The sequence below is a fragment of the Trachypithecus francoisi genome, unplaced genomic scaffold (genome assembly GCF_009764315.1).
Source record: "Trachypithecus francoisi isolate TF-2019V2 unplaced genomic scaffold, Tfra_2.0 Lachesis_group3, whole genome shotgun sequence".
Taxonomy (NCBI): Eukaryota; Metazoa; Chordata; class Mammalia; order Primates; family Cercopithecidae; genus Trachypithecus; species Trachypithecus francoisi.
Window position 1 is genome coordinate 32,297,996 of NW_022681468.1, and position 20,548 is coordinate 32,318,543.

The 20,548-nt window shown below is 54.9% G+C and overlaps 1 protein-coding gene and 1 long non-coding RNA gene across 3 annotated transcripts; one reads left to right on the forward strand and one right to left on the reverse strand.

Moving 5' to 3' along the window:
• Positions 1-1,286: 1,286 nt before the first annotated feature.
• PGF (placental growth factor) lies at positions 1,287-14,750 on the forward strand. Of its 2 annotated transcripts, XM_033187416.1 has the most exons (7): positions 1,287-1,883; positions 3,103-3,145; positions 7,449-7,645; positions 8,419-8,495; positions 10,591-10,620; positions 10,724-10,786; positions 13,850-14,750. In XM_033187416.1, exons 1-7 carry the CDS (start codon positions 1,809-1,811, stop codon positions 13,875-13,877), a joined length of 513 nt encoding a protein of 170 aa, XP_033043307.1. In that variant the 5' UTR covers positions 1,287-1,808; the 3' UTR covers positions 13,878-14,750. The 2 variants fall into 2 exon arrangements, with proteins under 2 accessions (XP_033043307.1, XP_033043308.1); XM_033187417.1 differs by lacking the exon at positions 10,724-10,786.
• LOC117069325 lies at positions 12,094-20,345 on the reverse strand. Its single transcript, XR_004431504.1, has 2 exons — positions 20,310-20,345; positions 12,094-12,152 (listed from the first exon to the last, which is right to left on the reverse strand). It is a non-coding gene; the product is annotated as an uncharacterized LOC117069325 (long non-coding RNA).
• Between the last annotated feature and the right edge of the window lie 203 nt (positions 20,346-20,548).

A 20,548-nucleotide genomic window follows, 5' to 3' on the forward strand; every position in this document is an offset into this window, starting at 1 on the left:
CCGCTTAGCCGGCTGGTGACTGGCCTCCACCTCCTGAACCTCCAGGCTTAGGGCCGGCCAGGCAGGCAGGCTGCATCTCTGGCAGCCCCTCGTGGGTGGGCAGGCAGGCAGGCAGCAGACACAGAGGTCACTGGGGTGAGAGCTGGGGCTGCCCTGGCCTCCCTGCTCCTGGCTGGAATGTGAGCTGTAGGGGCCACTTCCCAGGCCTCCCTCCTCCCCCACAGCCACCCACCAGCCCCAGGCCCAGCCCAACTCGTGACTCCCAATCCTGCCAGGTTCCTGCAGCTTGGGAGCTGGACACAGAAGGCAGTAAGAGGGGTGGTGGTAAAGAAAGATCCAGAACCAAGGGAGGGCACACACAAACGCACAGAGAGAGGCACGGTCTTCACCCACAGAGACAGATATACACAGGCAGGCATGCAGACTCACAGTTCCAATGAAAGATACACATTCAGACACTTCCAAACACATCCAGACACACAGCGGATACGTACAAATCACACAAGAATACAGAGATACAGAGACCTGACCCCACAGACAAATACAGAGTCGTATTTGGATGTACAGTAGTCACACGCACTCAGACCACACAGAGGCTCGGACACACAGCACACGTGGATATTCACAGACCCGCAAATGCCCGTGCACATGTGCAGATGCACGCGGACCCCCGCACAGCGGACAGTTCCTCCTCGACCGGGGACCAGGAGGAGATGCCTGGGTAAGCCACAGGGAGGGTCTGAGAAGACTGTTTCCCAAGGAGGCAGTAGGCCTGATCCTCCAGTCAGGTGCCCTGAGGGGTTTCCTGTGGGCCGCCCACTGTGTCCATGCCTGGCTAGGAGGATGGTGGGTCGGGTGAGAGACGGTTCTGGAGTCACGTAGGGCTTGGGTTTTGTCTCTGCCAGTTCCTCGGACACACAGAGGCGCGCACACACACAACACACACACACACACACTTTCCAAGAATGCCTATGTCCATTCGACATACGCAGGCAGGGATGCTCTCGGAGCCTCGGTTTCTTCATCTATAAAACGGGGCTAGGAATCCCTTGGCCCCCGAGGTGTGTGGGCATGGCTGCCTTCCCAGGGATCCGGGACGGCCCTTCCTGCAGAGGCCGCTAGGACATGAGCCTTGACGGCTGGCGCTGGGCTCCACACCTGGATGCTCCCATCCCAGGTGACGGCCCCGAGAGCCGAAGCGGGGCTGTGGGCTCTGTGGGCGGGCGCGGCGTGGCCCGGGGAGCTGCGGGCTGGGTTCGGCGAGGCGTGTGGATCTGCCGAACGCCCCTCGCAAGCACTGCGGGTTCCGGCGCTGCGGGCTGGCCGGGCGCTGCGGGCTGGCCGGGCGCTGCGGGAACCCGGCTCCGGAACCTCTTCTGCTGTGGGCGGGGCAGGCCCGGAGCCCCGCCCCAGCTCAGCCCCTGAAACCCAGGCGCGGGCCGGCTGCAGTCCCAGAAGCGAGCTGCTGTCTGCGGAAGAAACTGCATCTTCGGACGGCGGCCCAGCTGCGGGAGGACCTGGGGTGGCACTGGGCGCTCGACGGACCCTCCCTGGGACCCGCCTGCCCCTCGGCGCCCCGCCCCGCCGGACCGCTCCCGGTCGGGCTCCCCAGCCATAGCCTTACCTGCGGGCTCCTGACTCCCCACGGCTTCCAGAAGATGCTCGAACCACCGGCCGGGGTCTCGGGGCAGCAGTGAGGGGGACGTCCAGCCGCCCACTCAGCTCTTCTGCTCCTGTGCCAGGGGCTCCCCGGGGGATGAGCATGGTGGTTTTCCCTCGGAGCCCCCTGGCTCGGGACGTCTGAGAAGATGCCGGCCATGAGGCTGTTCCCTTGCTTCCTGCAGCTCCTAGCTGGGCTGGCGCTGCCTGCTGTGCCCCCCCAGGTAAGAGCTACCCCCACCTAGCCCGGCTCCCCTGACCTCCCTATCCCAGCACTGGAAGCAGGGGACTCTGAAATCACAGACCCACTCCAGGGAGCAGCAAATCCAAGGATGTCCACACACTTCCTAAAGGCCAGGCTGGACTTCTTTCGTTTGGGAAGAAACCTCAGGCTGGCTGTCCCCCAGGTCCTGGGGGCTATCTTAGTGGGGGCAGGGAAGCCACAGGGAGGGAGAGAGGGAGGTTTCCTGTCTGGCCCCTAGAGCCCTGGTGGCTTTGCTAAAAGCATCTGTCCACTAATCCCAGGCGGGTCCCTGGCCTTGTGGTCAGGGTCGAGGCCCCATGGCCAACCAGGCGTCCCCAGGACCTCTGACCTGGCCTGGTGGGGGTGGCGGAGGAGCCAGCTGAAGAGGCTGATGGTGGGAAGGCTGGGCCCTGCCCCCACCAGGGCTCAGGACTGAGCCGTGGGCTCCTGGGTGGGCTGGGGATGAGACAAGGGGTGTCGCTGTGCCTTTTCTCCTGGGTGGGTGGCCGGAGGTCCTGAGTGCAGGGCCTGGGGAAGTGAGCAGGGCCCTTTTCCCAGGAGCCGGGTGAGTCTGGCTGGGAGCCAGCTTGGGCAGTGAAATCCTGACAAAGCCAATGAGCTCCCTTCCCACTGCGTTGTCCCGCTGCCCTGGGAGTCCCCAGCCCCAGCCCAAGAGTAGGAGTGGGCTGGGCAGTCCCTGAGGAGCCCGAGCAGCCCAGCCACCCGCCTGCCTGCTGCAGGGCTGGCCAGAGGTGTAACGTTACCGGCTGCACCAGCTCATGGCGCCACCCGCTCCAGCCCCTCAGCTCCCACCAGCTGATCACCTCCCCCTGGGCTCTGGCACCCAGCCAAGGCGGGCTGTACAGGGCCCAGCAGGGTTGAACTGGGGAGCTAGGTAGAAGGGAGACCCACAGGATTGGAAGATCTTTGGGACGCAGCAGGCCAAGGGTCTCCAAAAGCTTCTAGCCTCCCATCCTTTTCCAAATGAGGAAAACTGAGGCCAGAGAGGGGTGGGACCTAACCTATCTAGGGTCCAGTGAGTTTTTAGTTGTGCTCAGGCTGCTCTGAGACAGGGCAGAGCCTGTGCAGCAAGTGGGAAGGAATCCAGAGGGGCCCCTACCTTCCTGCCATCACACTTGGCCCAAGAGTGCAGAGCCCCAAGGTGTCCCTGGCTCATCTCTGTACCTTTCTGTCCACAGCAGTGGGCCTTGTCTGCTGGGAATGGCTCGTCAGAGGTGGAAGGTAAGCTGGCCAGGCTGGGGGTTTGCATGATCCCCAAGCCCCTCTCTTCCTTTCTCCCAAGCCCAGGCGTGGCATAAAGCGTGGGTGCAGGTTGATAAAAGTTGGGGAGAGCCTACGAGCTAGATATCCTCACTGATGACTTTGGCAGGGCCTAAGAGATCCCCTCATGGTGACCCAGAGACTAGAGAGGTGTGGGCTGGGGTCACCAGCACACGGAGAGTGGGACTGGGGCCAGTATAGCCAGGGTTCATCGAGCTGGCTCAGAGCCCTTCCCCAGCATGATTTAAGCATATGGATGGGGTCTTGGAAGACAGAGTGGGGAGTGAGTGCCAGGGGCCAGAATGGGGGTCTGGGAGCTGGATGCAGTGGGCAGTCAAGAGGATCAGGAATGGGTGAGGGGCCCTCCCCAGCAGCCCAGCCCTGGTGGAACTGCCCGGATCTGACCATGCCTTTCCATTGATTATAAACAGACAACATGAATCGTGCCCTCCCTGGCCCCTCCACTCCCCGCCCCGGTTGCCTCAAGAGGGAATCTTCAAAGGGCAACGAGACGTTTGCCAAGGAGACATACGTGCAGAAGGCAGGAGGCCCATGCCAGGCCCCCTACCTCGCTCCTCCCTCCCTGCCTCTCCAAGACGTGCAGAGCGGCCACACACCACCGCTGAGGCTTCCCCTGCGCCATGGGAGAGGGGGCATGTAGGGACATGCACACGCACACGCGTGATAGCCATCTGCGTGCTGGGAACACCCTCTGCTGGCCTGCCTGCCTGGCAGCCCGCCTCTCCCAGGCCTGGCCGTGCTCTGACACCTGAGGCTCAGGCCCCTAGACCCCTGAGCAGGTAGAGGAGGCAGCTGCCCTTGACTTCACGGATGCCTCCCTTGCTGTGCCTCTGGAACCAGCACGACATTATGCTCCTTGGGATTTGGGGAAGGACCCATCCCCTACCTCCACACTGTCCCCTTTTTGTTGCTTTTAGTGTAGGTCAGGCCACAGCTACCAAAGATGCCTTAGCCTCAGTTTCCTCATCTGTAAAATGGGAGCCTTAGACTATGTGATGTCTATGGTTTCTTCTTTTTCCGAGATTGAAAAAGGGACCTGTTCTCTAACTCCAGGGAGGAGAAATGGGTGTACATATCACCCAGGATTCGAGGTGAGGAGGCCTGGAAGTGTACATTCGTTAGGTCAGCTCTCCTGTCACACTTATCAATCAGGGAGTCTGCAATCTGACCAGGAGAAGCACAATGAGCTTTGCACTCCAGCTCTCCAAATCTGAAAATGTCATCCCACCTATTAACACCAGAGCAAGAAACAGCATGGCCAGCCATGGGCGTTGATTTTTTACTATTACTATTCACAGGAACAGTGTTAGGCATTTTCTGTCATTCTGTTTTGACCACAGGCTGTGAAGTAGGAAGGCATTGTACTCCATTTTTACAAATGCAGGACCTGAGGCTCAGAGAGGCCCTGGGGGTCGCCCCAAGCCTCCCAATAGCTCCGTGGCTGAGCAGGCATGAGCAGGGTGTCCCTTGTGGCAGGCTGTCTGTGTGCCCTGCCAGTGACCATGAAGAGGACACCTGTGGACTTGGGCTGGTGGCCAGTGGCTCTGCCCAGCCCTGTGGCTCATCCCCAGTGCCCTCCACAGAAACTTGCTCTCAGGATTAAGCATTTCTCTTCTTGAGTCTCCCCCATCCCAGGTGGTGGCAGGCAGGTGGGAGGCTCACTCTCAGGGCTGGCAAGAGAGCTGAGGGCCCACTCATGGCCTCAGGAGCAGCTCTGGGGACCACCCAGCCCTGGCAGTGCCTGAGGGGGCCACAGCTTCCCGTTGCTCTCACCCCCACCCCCTCCCAGAGCAGGTCTGGGGCCAGCGGAAGTGCTCTCAGGGACAGCTGAGCAGAGCTCTTTCCTGAGGGACGTGGCCCACATTGGAGAGCGGTCACTGCACACTCCCTCAGCCTGGCCCCTCACCCAGCCCCTTCTGTTTCTCCCACACACCCATACCGCGGCCTTCAGGGATGAATTGCCCTCTTTCCTGGTGGCTGCCAGGTAAATCAGGCTCCAGCCCACCTCCTTCTCAGCCCTCCGGCAACGTGGTTCAGCCACGGGGCCGGGAAATTGGCAGATTCCAGGGTTTCAGGGACCCGCAGTCTGCATGGTGGGATGTGGGGTGAGGAAAGGAAATCCCTTCTGCCGCCGCCCAGGCCCAGCCAGTTCTGCCAAAGGTGGCCATGGCCCCGCAGCCCAGCTGGGTGGACATCTGTTTGCAGGATGGGAGGGGGCTGGGGTGCCCCTTCTCTGCTGCTATCCCCTGGCTGATGACTGGTTTCAAGGCAGGAACTTGAATCTTCTGTGTTGTTTTGGCAGTTCGTTGTTCCTCTGCTGTTATTTATGTTTTCCAAGGTGGAGATTAAACGTTCAGAGTCACGTAGTGCTCATGAAGATTTTAAACTAAACACCCAGCTCAAGGAGCTGGTGATAGGGAGGTGCTCTCTGACCCTGGACTGCAAAGGCGGGCTTCCCTGCACTGTGGGCACCTTTGGGGAGAGAGGCCTTCTTTCCCACTGGGTTCCCGGGCAGTACCCAGTGGCATGGAGTGGTAGAGTCAGGGGAGGCCTATGGATTCCCCCCACTGCCAGCCCCTAGCCCAGCCCTAGTGCCCTCTAAGCAGAGCACAGTAGAATGGAGCAGCAAACAAGCAGATAACACTGTTTATTGCCTCTATGACTGCCTAGCCAGCTCCACATGGACACACTGCCTCTGGGTATTTTCCACCAGTTTGCAGCCTTTCCTGAGGGCCTCTGCTAGGACTGAAGTTTATTTTTCTTCTGAGATTACCAGGAGGCGCCTGTCCTCATAGGCTCAGTGGAATGGACTTTGGCCCCTTCTGCCTCCTAGGCAGAGGCCTGGAAGAAATGAGGGGTTGCTGGGAGAGGCCATTGTTCCATGGCAGAGGCTGCAGGGCCCCGGTGAGCCAGCTCCTGATTCTTTCCAACTAGCTGATGATGACCATCAGATGCAGAGCTGGATGACCCAGACCCAGGGGCGTTTCTCTGTCCATGGTCTCCGGGCTGGGCGGGGTTGCAGGCACTGATTCACAGGCGGTTGGTCAGAGAGGGAAAGACCTTAGCAACCATTTATTCCCAACCTTCTTTTTTCCCACCTGAGGAAACTGATCTACCCAGAAAGGTTAAGTGATCTCCCCAAGGTCACACAGCCAGTGTGGAGCTGGGACTGGAAGCCAGGTGTCTGACTCTGGCCACTCTCTGTGCGCCTGAATTTGGGGCCTGGTCCCAGGCCTTCCCCCAAAAGAGCGGCATCTTTTGAGGGATTCCAGATCAGCTCTCAAAAGATCCCATCACGATCACCAGGACATCATGGGGGTCAGGGATGTCCCGGACGATCCTCGGTGAACTGTCATCTAATCAACCAGGAATGACTTAGCCTGTGTTTACGGTACATCCCTCTCTGCCCTCATAGAGCCTCCTAGAGCCTCGGGTTGGTTGTAAAGGAGATAAGAGCCACCGGTGACAGAGATAAGACAACCCCTTGGGACCAGGCCGGGCTCAAGGGAGGCTCATCGGTGCACACTGGAAGTGCTGGGGAAGGCTTCAAAGAGGAGGTGGGGAGGCAGGCCTTGGAAAATGGCGAGTGGGCTTTATTTATCTGGATAGAAATGAGAGGAGGGGGAAGAAGAGCAGCTGCAGGGGCTGCAGAGTGCACAAGCCCAGAGCTGGGAGTGAATGCGGTGCTGCCGTGACTCAGTGTGAGTGCTGGTTGGACTCAATGGAGAGGAGGGTCGGGCTACGTTGCTGGATGTGGTCTTGGTTGCCAGGCAGAGGAGCTGGCACAGAGTGGAGCAGGAAATGAGGGAGCCGTGGAAGGTGTTTGAGCAGAGGAGTAAGGGAAGGCCAACCCTCCCTGCGTGACTCCAGAAATGACTGTTTTCTGCAAGTTCTCTGAGGTGGAGGAAGCACCGGTCGGGCTTGAGAAAGATCCAGAGGGCCTGGGCAGCTGCTGGGGCTACAATCCTCAAAGCTCCAGGGAGCCAAGGCAGATGTGGATGCCTGAGTTGAGGACAGAGCAAAGCTTGGGGTCCTGAGAGATTCTGTTCCACAGGGGTTTCCATCCAGCAGATGAGCTAAGGGGCCCACAGGCATTTCGGAGGGATCACATTAGGAATTCAGAGTTGAGGGAGCTCGGACGGGGCTGGGGGCTGAACCTGGAAGGCCACCCTTGGGAGCCAGGTTTAGGGCTTCAAGGGGCAGGTCTCTGCTGGCCTGACCCAGCCCCCTTGCCTCCTCGCAGTGGTGCCCTTCCAGGAAGTGTGGGGCCGCAGCTACTGCCGGGCGCTGGAGAGGCTGGTGGACATCGTGTCCGAGTATCCCAGCGAGGTGGAGCACATGTTCAGCCCATCCTGTGTCTCCCTGCTGCGCTGCACCGGCTGCTGTGGCGATGAGAACCTGCACTGTGTGCCGGTGGAGACGGTCAATGTCACCATGCAGGTAGGTCCACACCCAGCCCGGGGGGCCACCGAATCTGCCCACTAGAAGGGACCTGGAGAGGGAAGAAGATAGGCCCAGGTCCCAGGACTGGAGCCTGATTCCCAGGCCGGTGCTTCTACTACCCCAGCACAGGGCCCCTCCTTCCTAAGCCCCCCGAGGGCTCTGAGCCCACTCACCTCCACCCCCACCAGTTTTCTCAGCCTTATGCTGAGCCCTATCCCAAGATTCAGGGTGTCTAGTTAAAGCTGGAAAGAAATGTGCTTGTATTAAAGTCCCTGTTGACACCAGGAGCATTTAGTGCCTTTTCAAGCAAGTGCAGCTTACATGTCACACATGCAGTGGTTTATTGAGCACTTACTGAGTAATGTTGAGCCTGTCCTAGGCGTGCCACAAGTGGTACATCATTCAGTCCCTCAAGGCTGGTGTCATTCCCATTTCACAGATGGGGAACTCAAGGTTCAGAGATGTTATTTCACTTGTTCAGCAGGTAAAAGAGTCAAGATCTGAACACGGGTCTCTCTGACTCCAGAACATGGGCCCCCTTCCTGCGCTATTGCTGTGCTAGTGCCCCCTGGGTAGGGAGGGACAGGGGCCTCCCTCAGGTCCCCACGCAGCTGAGAGAGCTATTTGCCTCACGCTGAGAGTGGAGTGAGGGCCTGTAGTCCACAGGCTACAGGAAACAGAGTCGGGTTCTCCTTACAAGGAGAGAGAGAAGAGTACGGGAAACTCATGGGCCACTCCCCAATCCAGGCATCAACTCTTTCTTCCTTCAGCTCCTAAAGATCCGCTCTGGGGACCGGCCCTCCTACGTGGAGCTGACGTTCTCTCAGCACGTGCGTTGCGAGTGCCGGTAGGTCTCCGGGGTGGGGCGGGTAGCAGGGAAAGGCCCCCGTGCTCTTGGCACCCTCAGCAAAGATGGGTCCCAGGGCGGAGGCAAAGGCTGCCCATCCCCACTGCGGGCTGTACTTTTTTCCAGGCTGAGGGAGACCAAGAGGGCAGGACCAGGCAGGAGTGGCTGCCATTCATTTTGTCCCTCTACCAGCCAGTTTTGCCGAGGGAGCTGGTCCCAGCAGCTGGGGTACAGCTGTTGACATACTGCAAGGGAAGAGAGCACGTGGGTCCCTCCCAGCCTCGCTGGGGTTTGGTGTGTGTCATTCCCCTTCTCTGGGACGGGAGGCAGCTGCCACGGGCCTCTGAAAGAGGTGCCTGGAGGCAAAGACACTGTAAGTCTGAACTTAGTTCTGGGCCAAGCTGCATGCCCACAGGAGGGGGCAAACCGGGCTGAGAAGCAGCAAGAAGGACAAGCTCGGGTAGGAGAAAGGGGGCAGAAGAAGGGTGACACTGTGGCTTCCTTGATGATACAGCACCCCGCTACAGTCCCTCCCAATCCTCAGAGCCTCTGACCAGCACCAGTCTTGCTGCCTGTGCCAGGGGCACTTGGAACATTGGTTAGCAGGAGCAACAGGCCTGGCACTGCCAACGAGGTTCAGGGAAGAGAGAAATGGGCTGAGCTGTTGCTCCTGGTACCACTGGGCCATGGATGAAGGCACCAGACTAGAAGTCCAGAGCCCTAGCCAGGGGCAGGAGGAGGGAAGACTACCACTTATTGTGTACCCATTTTGTGCCTAGCCCTGCAGGAGGCACTTGAATGTTTCTCATTTAGTCACATACATTTATCGAGCACCTACTGCGTGCTGGGCATTGTCCTAGATGGGATGCAGTGGTGGGCAAGGTCCCTGCTCTCATAACAACCCTAAGAGGTAGATCCTATTGTCATCCCCATTTTATAGATGAGAAAATCAAGGCTCAATACAGTTTCATGATTTATCACAGCTAGTGAGTGTAGGAGGAGGGATTCTGAGCCCTGACCTAAATCCTAAGCCTTCGTGGTACCTCTCATGGCCGTGACCACTTTTCTAATAGCCCCAGGCTTGACCTTGCCTCCTGGGCAGGGCTACGGCTGCCTCTTTTGTTGGAGTGTTGGAGGCCCTGCCTCAGCGTGTTTCCACCCATCCCTCCAAGCCGGAGCTTATCCATATAATAGCTCGGTAATGAACCCTCCTGGGTGCAATGCTGGCTGGTGACCCAAAGTCACCTTCTACATCCCCTTTACCCTGACAGCCACTCTTTTGGGGCAGGCAGATGAAGAGACTGAGGTTCCAAGAGTGTCTCTCACTTGCCCAATATGGAGAGGTACAACCAGACAGTCCCAAGAGGCCCTGGTACCTTGCCGTGGCTCCCAAGGGAGGAACCAGCCGAGGGGAGCATGTCCTGGCCCCAAAGCTGACTGCTACCATGCTGGCCCATGTCTCCACCCACTGTTCCTAGGAAAGACTGAGGCCCTGTCCCCTGCCAGGAGCCAGGCAACAGGGACACCTTTCTTCTTGCTTCTGGGCCAACAGCCATAGCCCTGGGAGGCAGAGCCCAGATATGCCTGGTGACTTCAGGACTGATGCCCCCTCCCTTCCTCCCACCCCGTCGCTCACTCCCCATGTTGTTCCGGGTGGAGTGGGGGCTGTGCCCTGACAGGCAACCAGTCCACTGCCTGGCCATCGTGTCCTGTCCCTGAGGAAATTCCCAGAATGCACCCTGGAAGGAAGGGAAAAAAGCGGACAAAGAAAGTGAGAAAGAAAAAGCAGCAGAGAACAGACAGAAACGACCCCACATTTGATGCCAAGAGGCTGAGAAGTACAGAAGCGGGTGGCAGGGGTCCCCAGGAAGTTGATTTGTCCCTCTTGTGGTGAGGTCACCGGAGCCTGGAGTGGGAGCGAAGCCCCAGGTTCTGGCCACCTCTCCCTGCCAGCTCCATGCTACCCCCTAGTGGCCTCAGTGTCAGCTGCAGGACCAGGACTTGGGATGTCAGAGGGGACCTATCCCGGCGGCAGGGAGCCCCACTTATTGCTTTCCTAACGGTCCTCTGCTCCTCTCTCTGTCTGTTTCCCTAGGCCTCTGCGGGAGAAGATGAAGCCAGAAAGGTAAGTGGTTTGGCTGGGGCTCGGGGCTATTCTCGGGCCTGCCAGCCTCTGTCCTAGCATGGGGGTCCCCAGCCACCTTGTCCTGACGCTTGGCTTATTGCAGGAGGAGACCCAAGGGCAGGGGGAAGAGGAGGAGAGAGAAGCAGAGGCCCACAGACTGCCACCTGTGAGTGCGCGGGGTCCCAGGGATGGCAAGGAGGCTGGGCCCGAGGGGAGCCCCGCCCTGCCTCCAGGGTTAGGCTGGGGAGCGGGAGAGGCAGGACTGAGGCCAGTGTTGGGGGCAGGACAGGGAGCCTCACCTCCTCAAGACTCTAGGGCCCAGGAAGCATCAGTGGACCTTGGTTTTTGTCCCGGCTTAGCCCTAGGTTTCCATTGACCTTGGACAAATCATTTCACCTTTGTGAGCCTAGCTTTTCTCTGTGTAGAATGAGGGGCAGGAGGTCCAGCAAACACTTAGTCACTCTACAAACATTTACTGAGCACTTCCTGTGTGTCAGGTACATCTGTGAGCAAACAAACAGGATTTCTGCACTTTAGAGTTTCCCTTCTAGTGATGAGAAGTCTGTCATCAGCTGAGATGTTATCTGGGGCGACTTCCTAGTAGCCCTGGGGAACATGTGCCCCTTGCTACTGGCTCCCGGGAGTATTGCGGCCTTCGGGTCCCCTTGATTCTTCTAACCCACTTCATACCTGGTGGGCAGCAGAATGGAGCCCCAGGCCTGAGTGTGGCTGGGAGAGAAGGATAAGAGAAAGGAAAACCCAAATCTGTGACAGTAAATAGAAAAAATAAAATATTTCACATGCACAGTCCATCAGTCACATGGGGACTCTCGTCTAGGGGCTAAGCCTCCCCCACGCACATGCCTCCAGGAAGTTATTTCGTGCTATGGAGTTGACCCAAGTCCTGACCCCAAGAGCCCCACTCCATGAAGACAGGGATCCTGGGGAATGTGCCTCCTAGGGTTTATGCTCTCCTCTCTTTTCTGGGCCCACGCAGCAATTTGGGGAACAAGCTGGCAGTGAAGTCCATCCAGGTCCGCATTACCAGCCGGCACCCCGAGGTAGAAAGTGTCCCATGGCTCCAATTCCCAAGGCAGCAGTCTTCAGACATTTCACTAGGGAATCTCCTGAAAGAATTTCAAAAGTGGCCGGGCGTGGTGGCTCATGCCTGTAATCCCAGCACTTTGGGAGGCCAAGGTAGGTGGATCACTTGAGGTCAGGAGTTTGAGACCAGCCTGACCAACATGGTGAAACCCCATCTCTACTAAAACTACAAAATTAGCTGGGCGTGTTGGTGCACGTCTGTAATCTCAGCTACTTGGGAGGCTGAGGCAGGAGAATCGCTTGAACCCAGGAGGCGGAGGTTGCAGTGAGCCGAGATCATGCCACTGCACTCCAGGCTGGGTGACAGAGCGAGACTCCATCTCAAAAAAAAGAATTCCAAAAGCTCATGTGCTCCCTTGCCCATTTTTGAGTTGACATTGAACATTTTCATCGGAATTGTAAGTCAAGCCAGGCTCAGTAGCTCATGCCTGTAACACAAAAACTAAATGGACGTGGTGCCATGTGCCTGTAGTCCCAACTACTCAGGAGGTTGAGGTGGGAGGATCACCTGAGCCTGGGAGGTCAAGGCTGCAGTGAGCTGGGATCGATCCACTGCACTTCAGCCTGGGTGACAGAGCAAGAACCTGTCTCAAAAAAAAAAAAGTATAAGTCATTACAAAGGATATACTCTGGCATATTATAAATATCAATATTTTAATACAAAGCTATTATATAACACTCTCCAGGTGTATCCTATTAAATATGCCATTTTCATGTTATACTTACCATCACCTACTTTTAAGAAAATGAACCAGCAAAAAAAAAAAAAAAAAATACATGAACACCTCCTTTCATAACCCTTTGTATATTTACATTGTTTCTTTTTTCCTGGAACTTGTATTTCCATTTCACTCCCCACTCCCCAGAATTTCAGCCTAGTGTAATAGTACTTTTAATTTTCAGAAGGCTTTTATTGATTACCTTGTCATATTTATCTGCCACAAAAAAATGATATATGAGTTTGAATTATTTTAAATTTCCTGTGAGCATAAACCTAAATTAAATTTTCTCCTGAAATAAATTATCAAAATAATTCTTAGTAGCACCATTTGGTCAAAACAGCACAAATATGTCCTGTTTTAATAAATGTTCAACGTAAAAATACGATCAATTTGATTGGGAATGCATCTCAATGAGATGGATGTGGCTACCTCGTTTCAATTAGTAAATGAATCCATTAATGAATGTTACTTCCTGCCAGACTGAGACAGAATTCTGCATTAATTTAATTCCTGTTTATCATTTTTTTATTGATGAGAAGGTTGAGAAACCATGTTCACATAAATAAGTAAATGAGACTAGATGTCACTCAATTACTTGAACTCCTTCCAAGTTATTTGCCAGAAATCTCAAGGTGCTGTGCTAAGAACAGATTACTTCTCATGATATCCTGGCTGACAATTTGGTTAAGCTGGTCTTCAGTTTTGTCGAAAGCCTTGGTTACCCAGTCATTAGCCATATTTTCTTTCTCAAGACCTACACCAATATCTCAAAGTGTTCTTTTTTTTCATGTCCCCAGAATACTTTTACCTGGCAGCAAAGCACTTTATAAGGATTTAGAATGAACAAGATGTGTTGTGGCTAGAGAAGCAGATCTCAGCCACTGTCTCACAAAAATAATTTTAAGGCAATGTAGACCTGGAGGCTGAAAATGGATTTCTTTAAATCCATCGGTACTCAGTCCTCACGTGCGTCTAGTGGTACCCGTTCCCCTGTTTGGAGACTGCTGTCTTAGGGTAATCAGAGGCATGATTGCGTGGAGTGTGATTAGGTTCACATGTGGCTCTGTCACCAACTGGCCATGTGACCACAGGCAAGCTTCTTCACCTCTCTGGGCCTCAGTTTCCTAATCTTCACAAGAATAATCAGGGTGCCTTCCTCATGGAAGGTTGTTGAGGGTTAAGAAGACAGTGCTTGGCACAGGGCTGGGCACCTGGGTAAGTGCTTGGTGAAGGGTAGCTCCCAGTTTCTCCTCAGCTTGGAGCAAGCAGGAACTCAGGAGTGCTGGGCCCTCCCCATGCTCCCTGCCCAAGCTCCTCCTCTGGCCCTGCCCCCTCCTCCATAGGAGGAGGCTGCGCCCTCCACAGCATGCTGATACCCGCCCCATCTGCTTGGTCTCTGGCAGGTGCGGCGATGCTGTTCCCCGGAGGTAACCAGCCCCTTGGAGGAGAGAGACCCCGCACCCCCGGCTCGTGTATTTATTACCGTCACACTCTCAGTGACTCCTGCTGGTACCTGCCCTCTATTTATTAGCCAACTGTTTCCCTGCTGAATGCCTCGCTCCCTCCAAGACGAGGGGCAGGGAGGGACAGGACCGTCAGGAATTCAGTGCCTTCAACAACGTGAGAGAAAGAGAGAAGCCAGCCACAGACCCTTGGGAGCTTCTGCTTCGGAAGAAGCAAGACACGTGGCCTCGCGAGGGGCAAGCTAGGCCCCAGAGGCCCTGGAGGTCTCCAGGGGCCTGGAGAAGGAAAGAAGGGGGCCCTGCTGCCTATTCTTGGGCCTCAGGCTCTGCACAGACAAGCAGCCCTTGCTTTTGGAGCTCCTGTCCAAAGTAGGGATGAGGAGCCTGCTGGGGCCGCCACGGCCTGGCTGGTGGGAAGGCCAGCAGTGGGCGAAGGGGATGCAGCCACTTCCCTCTCTTCTTCTGAAGATCAGAACGTTCAGCTCTGGAGAACAGTGGTTGCCTGGGGACTTTTGCCACTCCTTGTGCCCCGTGATCTCCCCTCACACTTTGCCATCTGCTTGTGCTGGGACATTGTTCTTTCCAGCCAAGGTACCACCACCCTGTCCCCTCTAAGGGACACATGCAGAGTGGGCCCCGGGCTGGACAAAGAGCTGCTTGGATTAGAAACAGCTCAGTCAGTGGGGATGAAGTCACCAGGGGAGGAGCCTGTGTGTCCCAGCTGAAGGCAGTGGCAGGGGAGCAGGTTTCCCAAGGGCCCTGGCACCCCCACAAGCTGTCCCTGCAGGGCCATCTGACTGCCAAGCCAGATTCTCTTGAATAAAGTATTCTAGTGTGGAAACGCTGATCAAGGGGGTGTGTCTGCCGGGGCAGTGAGCGTCAGCCGGAAACGGAAGCCACACAGACCCAGGGATGGGGGTGTAACAGGAAGAGCACAGCACCTTCTCCGAGCCTCAGTTTCCTTATCTCAAAAGCCTCGATCAGGCAACGAGAGGGCATGTCACAGCTCACGACAACATGTTAGCTTGCTCCTTCCTTCCTCCTTTTGACAGCTGAGGACACTTAGGCCCAAGAAGGTGAAATGGCTGATGGAGAGTCGAGACTGAAGCGGGGTTCAGAGGCCTGGCTTTGTTTGTAACTCGCCGAGTGGCACTGGGCTTCCCTCTGCCTTCACGTTTCATCTCTGACCTGAGGGGCCTGACTGGGTGGCTCTTCTGGCTTTGACACGTTTCTATTGAGGCCCAGTCTCAAGTCTCAGTGGCCCTGGGTGGTCACTGGAGACTGTTCCTGTGGAGGCCACTTCAAGGCTGCCCCCGAGGTCGCCCAGCCTGCTCCTACAGCACCCTGGGGTCTCCCCTCCCCTAACGAGGAACCCCCAAGATGTAGTTTCGGTTCCAAAGTTGAGGAGAGGGTGGTCCCAGCCGTTTTTTAACAGCATCAAGAGCACAATCTCCTCCTCCTCTCCCAGGTCTTAGGGCTGCCCCAGCCCAGTGCTGCAAGGGCTCCCGAACTCCTCCGGCCCTCCTGAGAGACATCCTGGGCTGGGTCTCAGGGCTCTGAACCGCAGCCCCTACAGCCTGCTCGGGCTGCCCGACAGACGCAGGGACCAGCAGATGCTGCCTGGATTTAAATAAATCTTTTTTTTGTTTGTTTGTTTGTTTGTTTTGGAGGCAGAGTCTCCTTCTGTCACTCAGGCTGGAGTGCAGTGCCACAATCTCAGCTCACTGCAACCTCCACCTCCCAGGTTCAAGTGATTCTCCTGCCTCAGCCTTCTGAGTAGCTGGGATTACAGGCATGTGCTACCATGCCCAGCTACTTTTTGTATTTTTAGTAAAGACAGGGTTTCACCATGTTGACCAAGCTGGTCTTGAACTGCTAACCTCAAGTGATCCGCCCGCCTCAGCCTCCCAAAGTGCTGGGATGACAGGCATGAGCCACCATGCCAGGCCTATTTTTTTTAATCCAAACCGCTTACTATCAAACTCCTCTCTGCTTCTGACCTGCAAGAGGTGTGTGTGTGTATCTGTGTGTGTGTATGTGTGTGTGTATTGTGTGTATGTGTATGTATGTGTGTGTGTGTATTTAGTGTGTGTGTGTGTGTCTTTGATCTTATATGTTGTTATATGTACTGGGGGAAGAGAAGTTCCCCCATTCTCTCCTCAGCCTCCCTTCCTCATCTGAGGCTGCTGAGGAGAAACCCACAGGGACCCAGGGGGACAGGGGCCTGCCTGGGGCTTGGAGGGGAGCTGGGATGTCCAGCAGAGTGGGGTGGCCCTGCTGAGGCAGCTGTCCTTGGTGCCCTGTTCACCAAGGCCTGGGAACCCTGCAGGACACGCTGGCCAGAATGTGCTTCTGGCTGTGGTCATAGACGGGTGTGAGTCAGCCCCAAGAGACATACTTCACCAAAGAAATGCACTTCCTCTCCTGCCTGTCCTCTCTTTGGCTGCAGCTGTTGTAAGCTATTGCCTTTGACCCACTGTGAACTGAGAAGAGCACCTATCCCCTCCCACTGGCCAGGCCTCTAGCTCAGCCCCGAGGACCCCAACCCAGGCCTGGTAGCATCTTCAAGGCTTTTGACTCCATGAGGTCACCCACATGGCGGGCAGCCTCCCAACCCAGGCCAGTGACCCCTGTAGAGAGCAAGACAGAAACCAGAAAAGCTCCTGGAAACCTGAAGCAAAACTCCGCATCCGCGGGCAGGAGCCTCGCAGCAGGAACGGGTAGAAAGGAGCCAGCTGGCCCACTTGGCTGTATTGGCAGCCGTTCCAGCCATTTAGGTCCTAGAGGGATTTGCTTGTCATCTATTTGTGCCGCACCCTCTATGTCCTAGACACTGACTAGGCATTGAGGATCCAGTGGGGACAGACACACAGGACCCTGCTCTCGTGGACCACACATGCAAGGGGAGAGACAGTCCATGCTCTAGTGCCAGAGGGTACTGGGTGGGCCTTTTCTGCTGCTCGCATTGGTGGCCCGACTCAGAGCTAAGGAAAAAGGGCCTTGAGTACCCCATATTCTAAAACAAAGGAACCATTTGGAACTAGGCATATTTGCCTACAGGATTTATTAAGAGATGGTTAAAGCAATTCTGCCACGCCCCCAAATCTCCCAGCGCCCCCTTCCTCAGTCTCGGTAAGCAGAAGACTGGGAAAGGGGAAGGAAGAGAGAGGGAGATGGGGTCACTGGAGTCCTGGGGTGCTGGCTCCCTCCCCTCCTCTTCCTGGATCTGGATTTGCTGTTGAGATCAGCCCACACGCTGTCTGGACAGGGAGGTTGGCGGAGGGCAAGATCGAAGAGGCAGAGACGGACAGGGCAGGGACTCCTTGGGGCACCCAGCAGTCACTGCCCATGGGTCAGGTGGACATGGCGGAAGGTGAATGTCCTTGAGCTGTCTTGTCCATGTCTTCCCAAGAGGGAGGCCTGCAGCTGTGCACACCCACAGTCGGTAGGCTGTGGGGTGGAGGTTGGGGCGGTAGCTGAGTGGTGGGGTGAGAGATACAGAGCAATAGAGCAGAAGGGACCTCTCACATCAGGGAACAGTGGTGCGGGGTGGCCTTGTGGTGAACCCACAAGAGAGTTAGCATCTGAACACCATCATGTCAGGAACATTCATAGCCAGAGAAGAAATGGCCACAGCTGACAGGGATTTTCCTGAAAGCTCTCCCTCCCCATCTGTGTGAAAGAAGAGAAAAGGGGAGAGAAAAGGAGGAGGGGAGAGTGAGAGGAGTGGGGGTACAGGGGCAAACTACACCCCTCCCCACTCCCCTGGGCCAAATCCAGACCCTGCCTGGGGAAGGGAAAGGGCTAGTCTTGGTTAGAGGGACCAGCCTAGATGGGGCTGGGCCTTTAATAAGCTAAAGCGACAGGAACACGAGAAGATCTGCCCAAGATACTGTTACGGGACAGAAAAAGGAGAACCAACATAGTTCATCCAGAAGCAATGATGGAAGGGGTAATAAACTTGCTCAATAAGCAAGTCACCCATATAAACAAATACATTAATAAGAAAATGTCTTGTTGCCAAAATGTGTTCTCTCTTATTAGAGATGCTCTTGAATTATTTTACATTTTTCCTCTTAAGAGGTGAAGTCTCTTCCCTCTCTTTGAATCTGAATCGGCCTGGGTCTGCTTTGATCAGTAGACTCTAGCGGAAGAGACCCTATACTTGTTTCAAGTCTGGCTTTCAAGAGGACTGGCAGCTTCTGCCTTGGTCTGTTGGAACCCTACGCTATCACGTAAGAAGTCCAACTACCCTGAGGTCACCATGTTGGAAGGAAGCTCAAGCTGGTCATATAGAGATGTGGAAGAAGAGAGAGAGCGAGAGAGAGAGAGAGACTCAGCCAACCCCAAGCTATTCCAACTCCCAGTCATTACAGTTATCTTACAGAGCAAAGACAAGCTGTATCCACTGTGCCGTTTGATTTCCTTGACGCACAGAATCATGAAATACTATAATAACAAATTGTTTTGAGGTAGTTTGTTGTGCAGCGATAGGAAACCAGAACAGAAAATAAGGAAAGGTGAAGAGAGAGCATTGCGGGGAAGGTACTCTAGGTCAGGAGGTTGTGGATAGTATATCTGTAGAGATGACATTGATGGTAAAGTTTGAAGGACAAGAAGGAGTTGATCATGTGAAGATCAGGAATAAGAGCACTCCAGAGGGCACAGCTGGTGGAAAGTGCTGGAAGGAACCCCAGTGTGGCTGGAGCATGATGGGCAGGGAGCCGGGATATGGGATGTGATGTTGGAAGTAACCAGGGGCCAGACAGTAAAGGGCTTTTGCAAGTCAGAGTAAGGAGTTCAAATGTTGTTATAATGTGAGATAAACCACTGCAGAGTTTCAAACAGGGGAATTAAATGACATTAGGTACATTTTTTTCTTTTTGAGACAGGGTCTCACTCTGTCACCCATGCTGGAGTGCAGTTGCACAATCTCCGCTCACTGCAGCCTCCACCTGCTGGGTTCAAGCAATTCTCATGCCTCAGCCTCCTGAGTAGCCAGGACTAAAGGTGCACACCACCACACCCGGCTAATTTTTGTATTTTTAGTAGAGACAGGGTTTTGCCATGTTGGCCAGGCTGGTCTCGAACTCCTGACCTCAAGTGATCCACCCATCTCAGCCTCCCAAAGTGTTGGGATTACAGGTATGAGCCACCACACCCAGTCATTAGGTACATTTTTGAACACTCACTCTGCCCACTATGTGGAAAATGGTCTGTAAGAGTGCAAAACTCAGAGTACAAATACCACTTTGAAGGCTGTGGAGAAGCCAGGCAACCAATTTATGGTGGTTTGGTCTAGGGAGAAGTAATGATGATAGAGTGAAGTAGATTGTTTGGTCTTAATTATGCATGTGGGCTGGTAACCCTGATCGTTTATTCACTCGAGCATTTTTTGAGCCTACAAGGCCTGGGTATTTTGTAGAAAACACATGTATGACAGGGCAAAGTATATTAGCATGCAAAAGTCTTCCCTACCTACTAAAGAAAATTCTATTCTGCAATAAATAAGGAGAATAAGGAGAGAGATCATAGCTGGAGAGGCTAAGATGGTCTACCTAAGAGCTAGGAAAGAGAAAGCAAGCAGGCAGGCAGAGGGAAACAAAAGGCCTTGGGGCTGGGACTAGAGAAGGAGTTTGGGGCTTTGCTGTGGAGTCTATATAAGACAGTTTGGGGAGTGGAAGAAGGGCTTTGAGGATGCACTGTCATGCTCCCTAACATTGCAGGCCTGAATGTTCTTTGAGATATGCCCACTCAGTGAGACACTAGGCAGAGACTGAACCCAGGGGAGCACCTCAATTAGCTAAGGTTACACAGAGAGAAATAAGACATTGTCGCTGACCTTAAAAAGTTTGTCAGCAGAATCGGATATACACAGGTGATTAGAATAGAAGGAAAGCAGGCCATGTAGTTAAACGAATGCAGCTGAAGCGCTGCTAAAGACACCTGAGATGACCTGCAGCTGGGGAAAATCAGAACTGGCTTTGCAAAGCTGGTGGCATTTAAGCTGTGACTTGAAGAGTAGGCAAGATTTGGATATGGGAAGATGACTGGGGAAGCCATTTAGGTGGAGGCAACCCGTTAGCAAAGACCCCAGAGCTGGCAAAACCCCAACCTGTACAGGGACTCTCCCACGGTTCAGTTTGGCTGATGCTTAAGGCAGGCAAAGCAGAGGGTGACGGTTAAGGCTGGGAGGCAGGCTGGGCCCCAGGTGCCATGCTGGGGAGTTAGGGCTGTGCTAGGCTGAAAGAGGCATATTTTTTAAACAATAATGTGGCCAGGCACAGTGGCTCACGCCTGTAATCTCAACATTTTGGGAGGCCAAAGCAAGAGGATTGCTTTGGCAATCGAGGTCTTTACAAAAAAATTTAAAATTATGGCTGAGCATGGTGGCTCACACCTGTAATCCCAGCACTTTGGGAGGCCGAGGCAGGTGAATCACTTGAGCCCTGGAGTTTCAGACCGGCCTGGGGAACATGGTGAAATTCCTTCTCTACAAGAAATACAAAAATTAGCTAGGCGTGGTGGCACAGGCCTGTAGTCCCAGCTACTCAGGAGGCTGAGGCTGGAGAATCTCTTGAGCCTGGGAGGTGGAGGTTGCACTGAGCTGAGATCGCACCACTACACTCTGGCTTGGGT